Below are 15,002 nucleotides of genomic sequence, written 5' to 3'. Positions count from 1 at the left end.
CTGTCTACCTGTGACGCCACTTTCAATGAACTATGCCCTTATACTCCTGAGTTCATCTGTTTCCTGGAGCATTCCTGTTCTTTGTGGAGCCAGTGAGTTGCATCTGGATCGCATCCTGATTTAGGATCAGTTCAGTTTCAAGGACTGTGTTTTCCTTGTGGATTTGAGATGCTGAATTTTAGCTCATTATTTAATTTATTTAAATTTAAGAACAAATACCATAGTTTACATTGATTATAAGGTGAGAGATTCATACTAGGAAAGCTTTCATTCATTTCTTCATTGATCTAATCTTTCATTCCATTGATCAAATAAACTAATCTCAATGATTTTCTCAGAAATAGTTATTTTACAACACAATATTTTTTACTGATCTCAATCGCAGTGGAAGAATATCCAAACAACTCAAAGTGATAAAATGAGGAAAAATATTCCTTTTAGATCAGTTTAAAAACAGCAAGTTTTTGAGGTTTTATGGAAATGAAACACGTCAAACATTCCCAAGTTGCCCGAGTCCAACTTTGCATTCTGTGAAGGAAGAGCAAATGAGATTAAATGCCGAGATAACACTTGATCACGTCGCTAAAATAAAAAATGTGAAACATTTCAGAATGCATTAGCTGGAAGAGATACGGAACAACCATTCTTGGGTGAACCTGCTGATCAAGAAGTTCATGGTCAAGAATGTTGTCCAAGTTCCCAAGGAGATTCTGAACAAACAGGCTCAGTATCAACATGACATTTCATGCAAAAGATAATGTCCGGAGCAATGCAAAACTCTCTCTCGAGTCTGTCAATCTAATCCACACTCCATCAGTCCGGTCCACACTCCATTAGTCCGGTCCACACTCCATCAGTAAGGTCCACACTCCATCAGTCCGGTCCACACTCCATCAGTAAGGTCCACACTCCATCAGTCCGGTCCACATTCCAACATTCTGGTCCACATTCCAACATTCTGGTCCACACTCCATCAGTAAGGTCCACACTCCATCAGTCCGGTCCACACTCCGTAAGTCCGGTCCACACTCCATCAGTAAGGTCCACACTCCATCAGTCCGGTCCACACTCCATCAGTAAGGTCCACACTCCATCAGTCCGGTCCACATTCCAACATTCTGGTCCACATTCCAACATTCTGGTCCACACTCCATCAGTAAGGTCCACACTCCATCAGTCCGGTCCACACTCCGTCAGTCCGGTCCACACTCCGTAAGTCCGGTCCACATTCCAACATTCTGGTCCACACTCCATCAGTCCGGTCCACACTCCGTAAGTCCGGTCCACACTCCATCAGTCCGGTCCACACTCCATGAGTCCGGTCCACATTCCAACATTCTGGTCCACATTCCAGCATTCTGGTCCACAGTGCTTTCGAAATGCCAGACTCCAAGCTGAATTAATTGCATTGATGTTTTCTGTTGTGTGCAGGAAGTTCCGCGCTGACTTTTACTGGGACCTATGTCCTACTCTTTGTTCACTGCTGACTAAATTTGGGGATTTTCTCTTGTACGAACATTAGGGTAGTAACACTGAACTGAATTGGGAGAATTGTTTTACCTTATGTGGAAGATTTAGTCAATCCATCAGCTGAAAAGAAGAACATAAAATGGAAGTTACTGGTGAGTGAATCAGGAAACACTATTGTCACTGACTGGCAAGGTGCAAAACCTTAATTCAGATAAGTGCGAGGTGTTGCATTTTAGAAAGTCACATCAAGGTTCGAGTTACATAGTGAACGGAAGGGTCCTGGTGAGTATTGTAGAACAAGAGGGGCATCAGAGCACAAGAACCTAGTTCCTTGAAAGTGGAGTCACAGGTAGACAGGGCGGTGGAGAAGGCGTTTAGCACACTGCCGTTCATCAGTCAGGGCACTGAGTACAGAAGCTGGGGTGTTGTGTTACAGTTGTACAAGATGTTGGTGAGGCTGCACTTGGAGTATTGTGTTCAGTTTTGGTCACCCTGCTGTAGGAAAAATGTTATTAAACTGGAAAGAGCACAGAGGAGATTTACGAGGATGTTGGCAGGACTTGAGGGACTGAGTTATGGAGAGAGGTTGAGCAGGATGGGGCTTTATTCACTGGAGTGCAGGAGACTGAGGGGTGACCTTATAGAGGTGCATAAAATCATTAGGGGCATAGATAGGGTGAATGCACACAGTCTTTTTCCCAGGGTTGGGGAATCAAGAACTACAGGGCACAGGTTTAAGGTGAGGGGGGAGAGATTTAATAGGAACCTGAGGGGAAACTTTTTTTTACACAAAGGGTGGTCCGTATATGGAACGAGCTGCCAGAGGAAGTGGGTGAGGCAGGTACATTGACAACTGTTAAAAGACAATTGAACAGGTCCATGGATGGGAAAGGTTTAGAGGGATATGGGCTAAAGGCGGGCAAATGGGACTAGCTTGGATGGGAATCTTGGTCGTCATGGACCAGTTGGGCCGAAGGGCCTGTTTCCGTGCTGTGTGACTCTGTGACTCAAAAGACCATTTTTATTCCTTCGACCCCATCCCTCCCTCCCCTCTTGATGTCAGCTGCTCCTTCAGCACAGTGCCTTGGCTGTTGAACCGCACTGGGGAATGGGAGCATTTGTCACAGCCACTGGGTGGTGGCCAGGAACAGGGAAAAATCCCAACCTGCTCAGTGTCTCTCTCCATAACTCAATCCCTCCAGTCTCCCCGGCAACATTCTCGTAAATCTCTCTCTGCGCTCTTTCCAGTTTAACATGGGCAGGCACGGTAGTGTAGCAGTTAGCGTAACACTATTACAGCGCCAGCAACCCGGGTTCGATTCCGGCCGCTGTCTGTAAGGAGTTTGTACGTTCTCCCCCCGTGTCTACGTGGGTTTCCTCTGGGTGCTCCGGTTTCCTCCCGCATTCCAAAGACGTACGGGTTAGGAAGTTGTGGGCATGCTATGTTGGTACCGGAAGCATGGCGACACTTGCGGGCTGCCCCCAGAACACTCTACGCAAAAGGTGCATTTCACTGTGTGTTTCGATGTACATGTAACTAATAAAGATCTTATCTTGTCTTATCCAATAACATCTTTCCTATAGCAGGGCGATGAAAACCGAACACAATACTCCAAGTGCGGCCTCACCAACTGCAACACAACATCCTGACTTCTGTACTCAGTGCCCTGACTGATGAAGGCCAGTGCGCCAAATGCCGTTCTCTACCTGCAACGCCAGTGGTGTTGGTTTACCGGTCGGATTGAACGCTGGCGTGGGCTGCCTTGGCTGAAATTGAAGAGTTGGTTGTCGTTGGGTGGCGCGGTTTACAAAAGTGCTGGTACCTGAACTGTCACTGGAATTGGAGGTGTTCGACTCAGTGGACCGCACACTAGCAGTGCACGTGCTCATTCGACACAGTCCTGCCTGGTTGTTGAACTTCACTGCGGAGAGAGAGAATCGCCATGTGGTATTACATTAAAAAAATAACACACAGAGGTACACGGCCCATTCGTGGCTGATCTGCCCCATACCTCATCCCTTCCGTGCCAGTTCCCCAAAATGATCTCCTTCCTCTTTCAGTATCCCCCCGAGGATCTAACCTCCAACATCTCCTGGAGTCGAGGCTTCCAGAGATTTACTACCCTCTGCGAGAAGAAGTCCCGACACACCTCAGTTTTCAGTGACCGCCCCTGGTCTTGTCACAGTGTCTCCTTGTTTGAGACCCTCCTGTTAGAGGAAACATCTCCGCGTCTGTCCTCCCCAAGAAGATCGCCCCTCATTCTCCTGAGCTCCAAAGAATGTTGACCTAACTTCCTGAGCTGCTGGTACATTTTGGAGGTTCCTCTCCTCTGAGACCAACGTTACGAAGAGTAGATTTTCTCACTGTCCGCCCTGGTCATCTTCCGTTCCTGGTTACCAGGCACTGTAGTCCCCCTCCCTGTTCCCACACCGACCTGACCGTCCTCAGTTTAATCCACTGGTGAGGCCAAACGCAAACGAGAAGGACAGCACCTCAGATTCCCCCTCCGGTTGTCTGCAACCCGAGGGCGTGAACGTTGAGTTCTCCAACTTCCTGCTCCCCACCCCGTCCCTTTTCCCTCCCCTCCCGATCTCTCCAGTTCCTCCTACCCCCCCCACCCCATCACCCTGTTCCCTTCCCCTCCTCCACCCATCCATCTGCCCACCACCCACACACCCCTCCTTCCCCCCCCTGCACTGTTTGTTCCCACCTGCCCTCCCCACCTCCCTTCTTTGGTTCCGTGCTCTCGCCTTCCTCTCCTACCAGATTCCACCATCTGCAGCCCTGTGTCACCCCCACACCTCACCCCCCCTCCACCCCAGCCTCCCACGGACACCAGCCTCCCCTCCATGGCCTCTTGTCTTTACCTCTCGCTGCCTTGGTGTAGCAGCCGGCATAATCAAAGACCCCACCCACCCGGGACATCCTCTCTTCTCCCGTCTCCGTACCACCAGGCTCAAGGACAGCTTCTACCCCACTGTGATGACTATTGAATGGTTCCCTTATACAATGAGAGGGACTCTGACCTCACCATCTACCTTGTTATGACCTTGCACCTTACTGCACTGCACTTTCTCTGTAGCTGTGACACTTTACTCTGTACTGTTATTGTTTTTACCAGTACTACATCAATGCACTCTGTACTGACTCAATGTAACTGCACTGTGTAATGAATTGACCTGTACGATCGGTTTGCAAGACAAGCTTTTCACTGGACCTTGGTACAGGTGACAATAATAAACCAATACCAATACCCTCCGCCATCTGTCTATCACCACCCCCCCCCCCCCCCCCCCTCGTGTAGATCCACCCTACACCGGCCAGCTCTTGCTTCTGCCCTCCCCCTCTTTATCTTCCCTCTTTCAGTACAGGTGAATGGTCTCCACCGGAAACGTCAACTGTCCATTTCCCTCCACAGACGTTGCCTGAACCGCTGGGTTCCTCCAGCGGTCTGTTTGTGGCCCCCAGCTTCCAGCATCTGCAGTCTTTTCGTGTCCCGATTTTCTCACCTGTTGGGTGAAGGCCCAGCTTTGTGGAACCTGTGTGAGAAACAGTGAGGTCACGTGTTTGACATCAACTCTGAAACAACCATAGAACAGCCAAGCTCGATGACCTGGGACTCAACACCTCCCTCTGCGACTGGATCCTTGACTTTCTGACCAACAGACCGCAATCAGTGAGGATAGGCAGCAACACCTCCGGCACGATTATTCTCAACACTGGTGCATCCTCAGCCCTCTACTCTACTCCCCATATACTCATGACTGCATGGCCAGATTCTGCTCTAACTCCATCTACAAGTTTGCAGATGATACCACCATAGTGGGCTGTGTCTCAAATAACGATGAGTCAGGGTACAGGAAGGAGATAGAGAGCTGAGTGGCATGGTGTCATGACAACAACCTTTCCCTCAATGTCAGCAAAACAAAAGAGCTGGTCATTGACTTCAGGAAAGGGGGTGGTGTACATGCTCCTGTCTACATCAATGGTGCTGAGGTCAAGAGGGTTGAGAGCTTCAAGTTCCTGGGAGTGAAAATCACCAATAGCCTGTCCTGGTCCAACCACGTAGACGCCACACTCAAGAAAGCTCACCAGTGCCTCTACTTCCTCAGGAGGCTAAAGAAATTTGGCACGTCCCCTTTGACACTCACCAGCTTTTATTGATGCAACACAGAAAGCATCCTATCTGGATGCATCACGGCTTGGTACGGCAACTGCTCTGCCCGGGACTGCAAGAAACCGCAGGGAGTTGTGGACACAGCCCAGGACATCACAGAAACCAGCCTCCCCCTCCAAGGACGCTGTCTATACCTCTCGCTGTCTTGGTGAAGCAGCCGGCATAATCAAAGATCTCACCCTCTCGGGTCATTCTCTCTTCTCCCCTCTCCCATCAGGCAGAAGATACAGGAGCCTGAGGGCACGTACCACCAGGCTTAAGGACAGCTTCTATCCCACGGTGATAAGACTATTGAATGGTTTCCTTATACACTGAGATGGACTCTTGACCTCACAATCTGTCTTGTTTGACCTTGCACCTTATTGTCTACCTGCAATGCACTTCCCTGTAGCTGTGACACTTTACTCTGTACTGTTATTGTTTTTACCCTGTACTACCTCAATGCACTCTGTACTAACTCAATGTAACTGCACTGTGTAATGAATTGACCTGCACGATTCACTGTACATCGGTACAAGTGACAATAATAAACCAATACCAATCATTCCACCTGCCTGCACATGATCCATATCGCTCCATTCTCTGCCTGTCTAACTGCCTCTTAGATGCCTCTATCGTATCTGCCTCCACCACCACCCCTGGCAGCCTGTTCCAGGCACCCACCACTTGCCCCTCACATCTCCTTTAAACTTTCCCCCTTAAAGCAATGCCTTCTAGTATTTGACATTTCCACCCTGGGGAAAAGACTCCGACTGTCTACTCTACCTGTGCCTCTCATAATTTTATAAACTTCTATCAGGTCTCCCCTCAGCCTCCGCCGCTCCAGAGAAAACAACCCAAGTCTGTCCAACCTCTCCTTATAGCTCACGCCCTCTAATCCAGGCAGCGTCCTGGTGAACCACTTCTGCACCCTCTCCAAAGCCTCCACGTCCTTCCTGTAATGGGGGCGACTAGAACTGCACTGAATGTAAACCTATCCAAGTATGTTAAACACACATGTGGTGTGTGTCAGACAATTTTGGTCCCTCACTGAAGCCCTTTGCATTTGAAGAATTGAGTTGCAAACAAGTGATTGCACATTGATGCATTCACGAAGAAGGCTCTACTTCGTTAGGAGTTTGAGGAGATTTGGTCTGTCACCAAAGACTGACAAATTTCTATAGATGTACAGTGGAGAACATTCTGACTGGTTGCATCACCGCCTGGTATGGAGGCTCCAAGAGGCTGCAGAGGGTTGTAGACTCAGCCAGCTCCATCACGGGCACAATCCTCCCCGCCGTCGAGGACATCTTCAAGAGGTGGTGCCTCAGGAAGGCAGCATCCATCACTAAGGACCCTCAACACCCGGGACGTGCCTTCTTCTCGTTACTACCATCAGGGAGGAGGTACAGTAGCCTGAAGACCCACACTCAACGATTTAGGAACAACTTCTTCCTCTCCGCCATCATCATGAATGGCCCATGAACATTATCTCAATATTCCTCTTTTGTTTTGCACTATTTTTGTAATTTAGAGTCATTTTATGTCTTTGCACTGTACTGCTGCCACAAAACAACGAATTTTACATCATCTAAGTCAGTGATAATAAATCTGATTCTGAGAATAGTGCAGTGACTGTCTCCTAACTATATATCAATGATTCTTGCAACTTACCTTTTAAGAGGCAGAAATACAGTATTGCAGTCACAACCATTGCGCAGATTCCTAGTATTCCCAGAACAGCTCCAATAATGATCAAAGCTTCATTCGCAACTGGCACATTGTGTTCTGAGGAGAAGGCATTGGAGGTTTAGTCAAATCTTGTCGAGTTTACTGTCAGATGCACAAGTCCATGTGTGCACAGGTGCAATGAAAAACTTACTTGCAGCAGCATCACAGGCACAGAGCATCAGATAAACAGCAAATACAAGATAAACATAAATTGTACAAGAAAGAACACAATTAGAACAAAACCAAAGTCTGTTGTGGTGCAAAGTGGTCACAGTGTTTCTATACTGAGGCAGTGATTACGGTTGTGCAGGTTGGTTCAAGAACCGAATGGTTGAAGGGAAGTAGCTGTTCCTGAATCTGGTGGTGTGGTACTTCAGGCTTCTGTACTTCCTGCCCGAGGTAGCTGCGAGAAGATGGCACGGCCCGGATAGTGGGGCTCTTTCATGTTGGATGATATGATGATGAGGGTCAGGCAGTGGGCGTTGTCCACCTGGACTTTAGTAAAGCATTTGACAAGGTGCCTCATGGTAGGCTAATCCAGAAGATGGGATCCAAGGTGAGTTAGTAAGTTGGGTACAAAATCGGCTTGGTCACAGAAGACAGAGGCAGCACCTCCTGCCGATACTTCCGACGGTGGGGAGGGATGTGCCTGCGATGTACGAGGGGGGAGCTGGGGGACCCGGTTGGTTAGATGGAGCCCCCGGTGAGTTGGAGTTCAGGAACTGAGACCCCAGTGAGTTAGAGGGACCCCGGGAACTGAGGTCCCAGTTAGTCATGCGGCGAACCACTGGGATTCCTGAGCAATTGGACAGACGATTCTCGGATGACTTACTGAACTTCGACAAGGGGATTAACAAGTATGTTGCAATGCAGTTGATTATAGAGAACATAGAAGACCTACAGCACAATTTAGGCCCTTCGGCCCACAAAGCTGTGCCGAACATGTCCCTACCTTAGAGATTACTAGGCTTACCCACAGCCCTCTATTTTTCTCAGCTCCACGTACCTACCAAAAGTCTCTTAAAAGACCCTATCGTATCCGCCTCCACCACCGTTGCCGGCAGCCCATCCCACGCACTCACCACTCTCTGAGTAAAAAAAACTTACCCCTGACATCTCCTCTGTACCCGCTCCCCAGCACCTTAAACCTGTGTCCTCTTGTGGCAACCATTTCAGCCCTGGGGAAAAGCCTCTGACTATCCACACGATCAATGCCTCTCATCATCTTATACACCTCTATCAGGTCCCCCCTCATCCTCCATCGCTCCAAGGAGAAAAGGCCGAGTTCCCTCAACCTGCTTTCATAAGGCATGCTCCCCAATCCAGGCAGCATCCTTGTAAATCTCCTCTGCACCCTCTCTATGGCTTCCACATCCTTCTTGTAGTGAGGCGACGAGAACTGAGCACAGTGCTCCACGTGGGGTCTGACCAGGGTCCTATACAGCTGCAACATTATGGGTCATAGAGTTTCACAGCATAGAGACAGGCCCTGGTCCATGCTGACCAAGGTTCCCAATCCAAGCCAGTCCCATTTGCCCGCATCCCTCCAAACCTTTCCCATCCACCAACCTGTCCAAGTGTCTTATCAATGTTGTTAATGTACCTGCCTCAACCACTTCCTCTGGCAGCTCATTCCATATGCAGACCACCCTCTGGGTGGAAAAAGTTGCCCCTCAGGTTCCTATTAACTCACCTTGAACCTGTGCCCTCCAGTTCTTGATTCCCCAACCCTGGGGGGAAAAGACTGTGCGCATTCACCCTATCTATGCCCCTCGTGGTTTTATACGCCTTTATAAGGTCACCCGTCATGCTCCGACGCTCCAGTAGACAAAGTCCCAACCTGTCCAACCTCTCTCTATAACCAAGCCCCTCGAGTCCTGCCAACATCCTCGTAAATCTCCTCTGCGCTCTTTCCAGCTGAACGGCGTCTTTCCTATAGCAGGGCAACCAAAACCCAACTTGGTACTCCAAATGTGGCCTCGCCAACGTCCTGGACAAATGCAATGTAAGGTCCCAACTCCTGTACTCAGTGCCCTGACTGATGAAGCCCAGCGTGCCGAATGCCCTCTTCACCGCCCCATCTACCTGCGACGCCACTCATATTAAGAGGAATAGATAGAGTGGACAGCCAGCGCCTCTTTCCCAGGGCATCAATGCTCAATACAAGAGGGCATGGCTTTAAAGTAATGGGTGGGAAGTTCAAGGGAGGTATCAGAGGGAGGTTTTTTACCCAGAGAGTGGTTAGGGCGGGGAATGCGCTGCCTGGGGCGGTGGTGGAGGCAGGTACATTGGTCAAATTCAAGAGATTGCTAGATAAGCATATGGAGGAATTTAAAATAGAGGGATATGTGGGAGGAAGGGGTTAGGTAGTCTTAGGTGAGGTTTAAAGGTTGGCACAATATTGTGGGCTGAAGGGCCTGTATTGTGCTGTACTGTTCTATGATTCTATGATCTATGCTTCTTGGATCATCTAATAATTGGCAGCAGCAGTTCATGCAGCAGAGAGAACGAGAGAGGTCTCGAGCTGTTGGACTTGCTCCTGGAGAGAACGGGACGATAAGGGATACAGTGTCAAGTTTGGATTGATGTCAATGGGAACACGGCGGTCTTGCTGGGTCAGGTGGCGTTTTCTCAACTAGCAGCTCTCACCTAGAGGTATCAGGAGCTTCTCGCCGATGGCCTCGTGTTCCACCTGACAGGCGTACGCCCTGCTGTCTCCATTCAGTGGATGGACGCTCCTGACTTGAAAGGTCCCGTCGATTTGAGGGACGATGTCGGTTGTGTCTGATCCATGGTCGGCGACTTCCCCGTTTCTGACCCAGCTCACCTTAATGTCACGGGGGAAGAAGTTTCTGGCTGTGCATACCAGATATGTTTGGCCCAGTTTCTTCTGAATGAAGGCTCTGGTCTAGGTCGGAGCTGTGAAGAAATTGGAGAATTCAGGTTGAATGTTGCTTTGTTCTCTGTTACAGGACATTATAGGGGGAGCTTCACTGTGTTTGACCCCAGGAGTGTGTGACGGGATGGTATAGAGGGAGCCTCACTCTGCGTCTGACCCCGGGAGAGTGTGATGAGACGGTGTAGAAGGAGCTTCACTCTCCATCTGACACCGGGAGTGTGTGATGGGACGGTGTAGAGGGAGCTTCACCCTGTGTCTGACCCTGGGAGTGTGTGATGGGACGGTGCGGAGGGAGCTTCTCTCTGTGTCTGACCCTGGGAATGTGTGATGGGATGGTGCGAAGGGAGTTTCACTCTGTGTCTGACCCCGGGAGTGTGTGATGGTACGGTGCGGAGGGAGCTTCACCCTGTGTCTGACTCCGGGAGTGTGTGATGAGACAGTGTAGAGGGAGCTTCACCCTGTGTCTAACTCCGGGAGTGTGTGATGGGACGGTGCGGAGGGAGCTTCACCCTGTGTCTGTCCCCAAGACTGTGTGATGGGACTGTGTGGATGGAGCCTCACCCTGTGTCTGACCCTGGGAGTGTGTGATGGAACGGTGCGGAGGGAGCTTCACCCTGTGTCTGACCCTGGGAGTGTGTGACGGGACGGTGCGGAGGGAGCCTCACCCTGTGCCTGACCCCGGGAGTGTGTGATGGGACGGTGTGGAGGGAGCTTCACCCTGTGTCTGACCCCGGGAGTGTGTGATGGGACGGTGCGGAGGGAGTTTCACTCTGTGTCTGACCCCGGGAGTGTGTGATGGGACGGTGTGGAGGGAGCTTCACTCTGTGTCTAACCTGATTTTTTTTCTTTATACTTTCTGCAGGAGAGTTATTGAAATCTTGATGATCTTGAAGTCACGATGAAGAGTCTCGACCCAAAAAGTCAACTGTTTATTTCCCTCCGTAGATGCTGCCTGACCTGCTGAGTTCCTCCAGCACTTTGTGTGTGTTGTTCCAGCTTCCAGCATCTGCAGAATCCCTTGTGCCTACTGAAATCTTGTTACTTGTACCTGCGATTGTGAGAATTAAGGACATGAAAAGAAGATGCAATATACAACCTGTTTTTATATCTTTCTAGTGAATAAAATGTAAAGTGATCAATGTTAATGTCTCCACAGATGTAGAGGGAGCTTCACTCTGTGTCTAAACCTGGGAGTGTGTGATGGGACGGTGTAGAGGGAGCTTCACCCCATGTCTGACCCCGGGAGTGTGTGACGGGACAGTGCAGAGGGAGATTCACTCTGTGTCTGACACTGGGAGTGTTTGATGGGATGGTGTAGAGGGAGCTTTACTGTGTGTCTGACCCCGGGAGTGTGTGATGGGACGGTGTAGAGGGAGCTTCACCCTGTGTCTGACCATGGGAGTATGTGACAGCACGGTGCAGAGGGAGCTTCACCCTGTGTCTGACCCCGGGAGTGTGTGATGGGACGGTGTGGAGGGAGCTTCACTCTAGGTCTGACCCAGGAGTACGTGAAGGGACGGTGCAATGGGAGCTGTGAGAGCTGCCATAGACTCGATGCATTAAATGGCCTTTATCTCTGAGAAACTCTCTCTGCCTTCCTTGGCAGTTGTTTCCTGTACCTTCTTGTATGAAACTTCATTCCCTCCTGCAATTACAAGCACATCATTAATCGGTAGCTTCCCCCGCTATCTTATTTCAATGTCCCCCTTCGACATCCAGCAGTTGGCTCCACATTCCATCCTGCACTGCTTCTAATTTGTTGCATGGCTCACATTACTCTGTGATACTTCACTGCAGCCATGGAAAGTCCCACCACCTCCCCGTCTCCAGGCACGTTGTTGCAACATGAGACCCACTTCCTTCAAAAGTTGTTTACTCAAGAGCTGCTGGCAACACTTTGGCATCACCAAGCCTCTTACACAAGACTGAGCAGAGATGAGATAAGATATCTTTATCAGTCACATGTACATTGAAACACACAGTGTAATGCATCTTTGCGTAGTGTGTTCTGGGGGCAGCCCGCAAGTGTCGCCACGCTTCCGGAGCCAACATAGCACACCCACAACTTTCTAACACGTACGTCTTTGGAATGTGGGAGGAAACCGGAGCACCCGGAGGAAACTCACGCAGACACAGGGAGAACGTACAAACTCCTTACAGACAGCGTCTGGGATGAACCCGGGTCACTGGTGCTGTAATCGCGTTACGCTAACCCTACACTACCAGATGCATTCTGCTCAGTTGATCCACTAAACTGCCAGAAACTCCACACTTACAGCCCGTTCAACTCAAGAAACTGGATGTGAGAGACCCCTCATGCAGACTGACAAGCAAACGTCAAACACTGCGTTCAAAGCCGCCAACGTCTTGTCATGACGCCTGTGTTGTGATGTAGAACTGGACACACCCTGAGTTTCCCTTTGACCAGAAGTGTTTGACTCCATGCCCAATGATAGGTTAAGTGGAATCTATCTGCAGGAACTTGGCAGATGGAGTATAATGTTGGGAACTATGTGGTTATTCACTTCAGGAGGAAGAACAAGAAAGAAAATGATCATTTAATTATGATGAGACTGCAAAATGTCCCAGAACAAAGGGACTAGTATATGAAACATTAAAAGTTAGTGTTCAGGTTACAGCAAGTAATTGCAAAGTCTAATGAAATGTTGGCCTTTACTGTGAGGGTACGGAGTATGAAGGCAGGGATGTGTGGATGCACTTTTACAGAGCACTGCTGAGACCACACCTGGAGTACTGTGTACAGCTTTGCTCTCTGTATTTAAGACAGGATGTGCTTGCAGAGAAGGTTCGCTGGGTTAGTGAAGGGGTTGACATATGACGAAAGGTTTGAGCAGGTTGAGTCTACACTCAGAGGGACACCAATGTCGGGTTTATTGTCACATGCACAAGCACACGTACGTTTGGTGTACTGCAGGCTGGAAGTAATAACTATGTTGAAACTTGGAGCCTTCATATTTTATATTTCCTTCCAACATAGTAGGAGGCCATTTGGCCCATTAAACCTATGCCAGCTCGCACAGCAATCCCATTCCATGTCCATAGATCCCTTAAGGTTGTTGTGCAGGTTGATAGGGTTGTTAAGAAGGTGTATGGTGTGTTGGCCTTCATTAGGTATTGAGCCGTGAGGTGATGTTGCAGCTCTATAGAACTCTGGTCAGACCACACTTGGAGTACTGTGTTCAGTTCTGGTCGCCTCATTAAAGGAAGTATGTGGAAGCTTTAGAGAGGGTGCAGAAGAGATTTACCAGGATGTTGCCTGGATTGGAGAGCATGTCTTATGAGGATAGGTTGAGTGAGCCAGGACTTTTCACTTTGGAGAGGAGGAGGATGAGAGGTGAGTTGATAGAGGTGTACAAGATGATAAGAGGCATAGATCGAGTGGACAGTCAGAGGCTTCAGTGAGCTGGTCCCATCTGCCTGTGTTTGGCCCACTAAACCTCTCCTTTCCATGTACTTATCCAGATGGTTTTCAAACATTGCCTCAACCACTATCTCTGGCAGCTCATTTCCAAATACACACCACCCTTTGCGTGAAGCTGCCCCTGATGTCTCTTTTAAATCTCTCGCCTCTGATCTTAAACCAATGCCTTCTTGTTTTTAGCACCCCCCTCCCTGGGGAAAAAGACTTTCACCCTGTCTATGCCCCTCATGATCTTATTTACCTCTATCCGGTCACCCCTCAATCTCCTGCATTCCTGGGAATAAAGTCCTAGTCTACACAACCTCTCCTTGTAACTCAGGCGACATCCTGGTAAATCTTTTCTGCATGCTTTCTAGTCTAATAACCTCATTCTTTTGACCCTCCCCACCGAGGACGTCTTCAAGAGGCGGTGCCTCAAGAAGGTGGCATCCGTCACTGAGGATCCCTCACCATCCAGGACAGTCCCTCTTCTTGTTACTACCATCGGGGAGGAGGTACAGGAGCCTGTAGACCCACACTCAACAATTCAGGAACAGCTTCTTCCCCTCTGCCGTCAGATTTCTAAACGGTCCATGAACCTGTGAACACTACCCCATTATTCTTTTTTTTGCATTATTTATTTTGTAATTTATTGTAATTTTATTGTACAGCTGCTGCAAAACAACAAATTTCACGTCATGTAAGACAGTGATAATAAACCTGATATATGGTGACCAAAACTGTACATAGAACAGTACAGCACGGGAACACCCCTCAGCCCATAATGTCTGTGCCATCCACGCACTCCACATCCGCCACATTACCTGTCCCCCATCTACAAGTCAGGAGCGTGACGGGACACTCCCCACTCGCCTGGGTGGAGTTAGTCCATGCACTCCACATCCGCCACATTACCTGTCCCCCACCTACAAGTCAGGAGCGTGACGGGACACTCCCCACTTGCCTGGGTGGAGTTAGTCCATGCACTCAACATCCGCCACATTACCTGTCCCCCATCTACAAGTCAGGAGCATGACGGGACACTCCCCACTCGCCTGGGGGCGAATGCGGCTCCAAAAAATCTCAAGAAGCTTGACACCGTCCGGGACAGATCAGCCCGCTCGATCGGCACCCCACCCACCCCCCGGAAATGCTCCCTCCCTCCGCTACAGTGGCTGCGCCGTCTACAGAACGCACCGCACTCCCTCGCCCCGGGGGCCGCTCCAACAGCACCTCCCGAACTCGCCCCCTCTCCCGCCAAGGGCAGCGGGGAGCTCCGCTGCCCGCAGGTTCCTCCCTCCCAGACCTGAGTCCGAGGTAGCAT

At 49.7% G+C, this 15,002-nt stretch overlaps 1 protein-coding gene across 1 annotated transcript; it reads right to left on the bottom strand.

Moving 5' to 3' along the window:
- Positions 1-176: 176 nt before the first annotated feature.
- On the bottom strand, positions 177-15,002 carry LOC127566552 (H-2 class I histocompatibility antigen, D-P alpha chain-like). Its single transcript, XM_052008966.1, has 8 exons — positions 14,876-15,002; positions 11,877-11,902; positions 10,008-10,266; positions 7,302-7,415; positions 4,981-5,010; positions 3,294-3,392; positions 1,561-1,590; positions 177-528 (listed from the first exon to the last, which is right to left on the bottom strand). The coding sequence occupies exons 1-7, from the start codon at positions 15,000-15,002 to the stop codon at positions 1,562-1,564; spliced, it is 684 nt and encodes a 227-aa protein (XP_051864926.1). The 3' UTR covers positions 177-528; position 1,561.

This window comes from Pristis pectinata, chromosome 43 (assembly GCF_009764475.1).
Source record: "Pristis pectinata isolate sPriPec2 chromosome 43, sPriPec2.1.pri, whole genome shotgun sequence".
Classification (NCBI taxonomy): domain Eukaryota; kingdom Metazoa; phylum Chordata; class Chondrichthyes; order Rhinopristiformes; family Pristidae; genus Pristis; species Pristis pectinata.
This window is presented reverse-complemented; position numbering and strand designations above follow the sequence as displayed.

Bases quoted from the DNA above. Each gene is read 5' to 3' on its own strand.
- LOC127566552 (XM_052008966.1), bottom strand. From the start codon at position 15,002: ATGCTACCTCGGACTCAGGTCTGGGAGGGAGGAACCTGCGGGCAGCGG. The intron at 5,011-7,301 runs GTAAGTTGCAAG...TTTCTCACACAG, and splicing joins GTATTTCTGCCTCTTAAAAG to GTTCCACAAAGCTGGGCCTT. The intron at 1,591-3,293 runs GTACCAGCACTT...TCTTCTTTTCAG, and splicing joins CAATTCCAGTGACAGTTCAG to CTGATGGATTGACTAAATCT.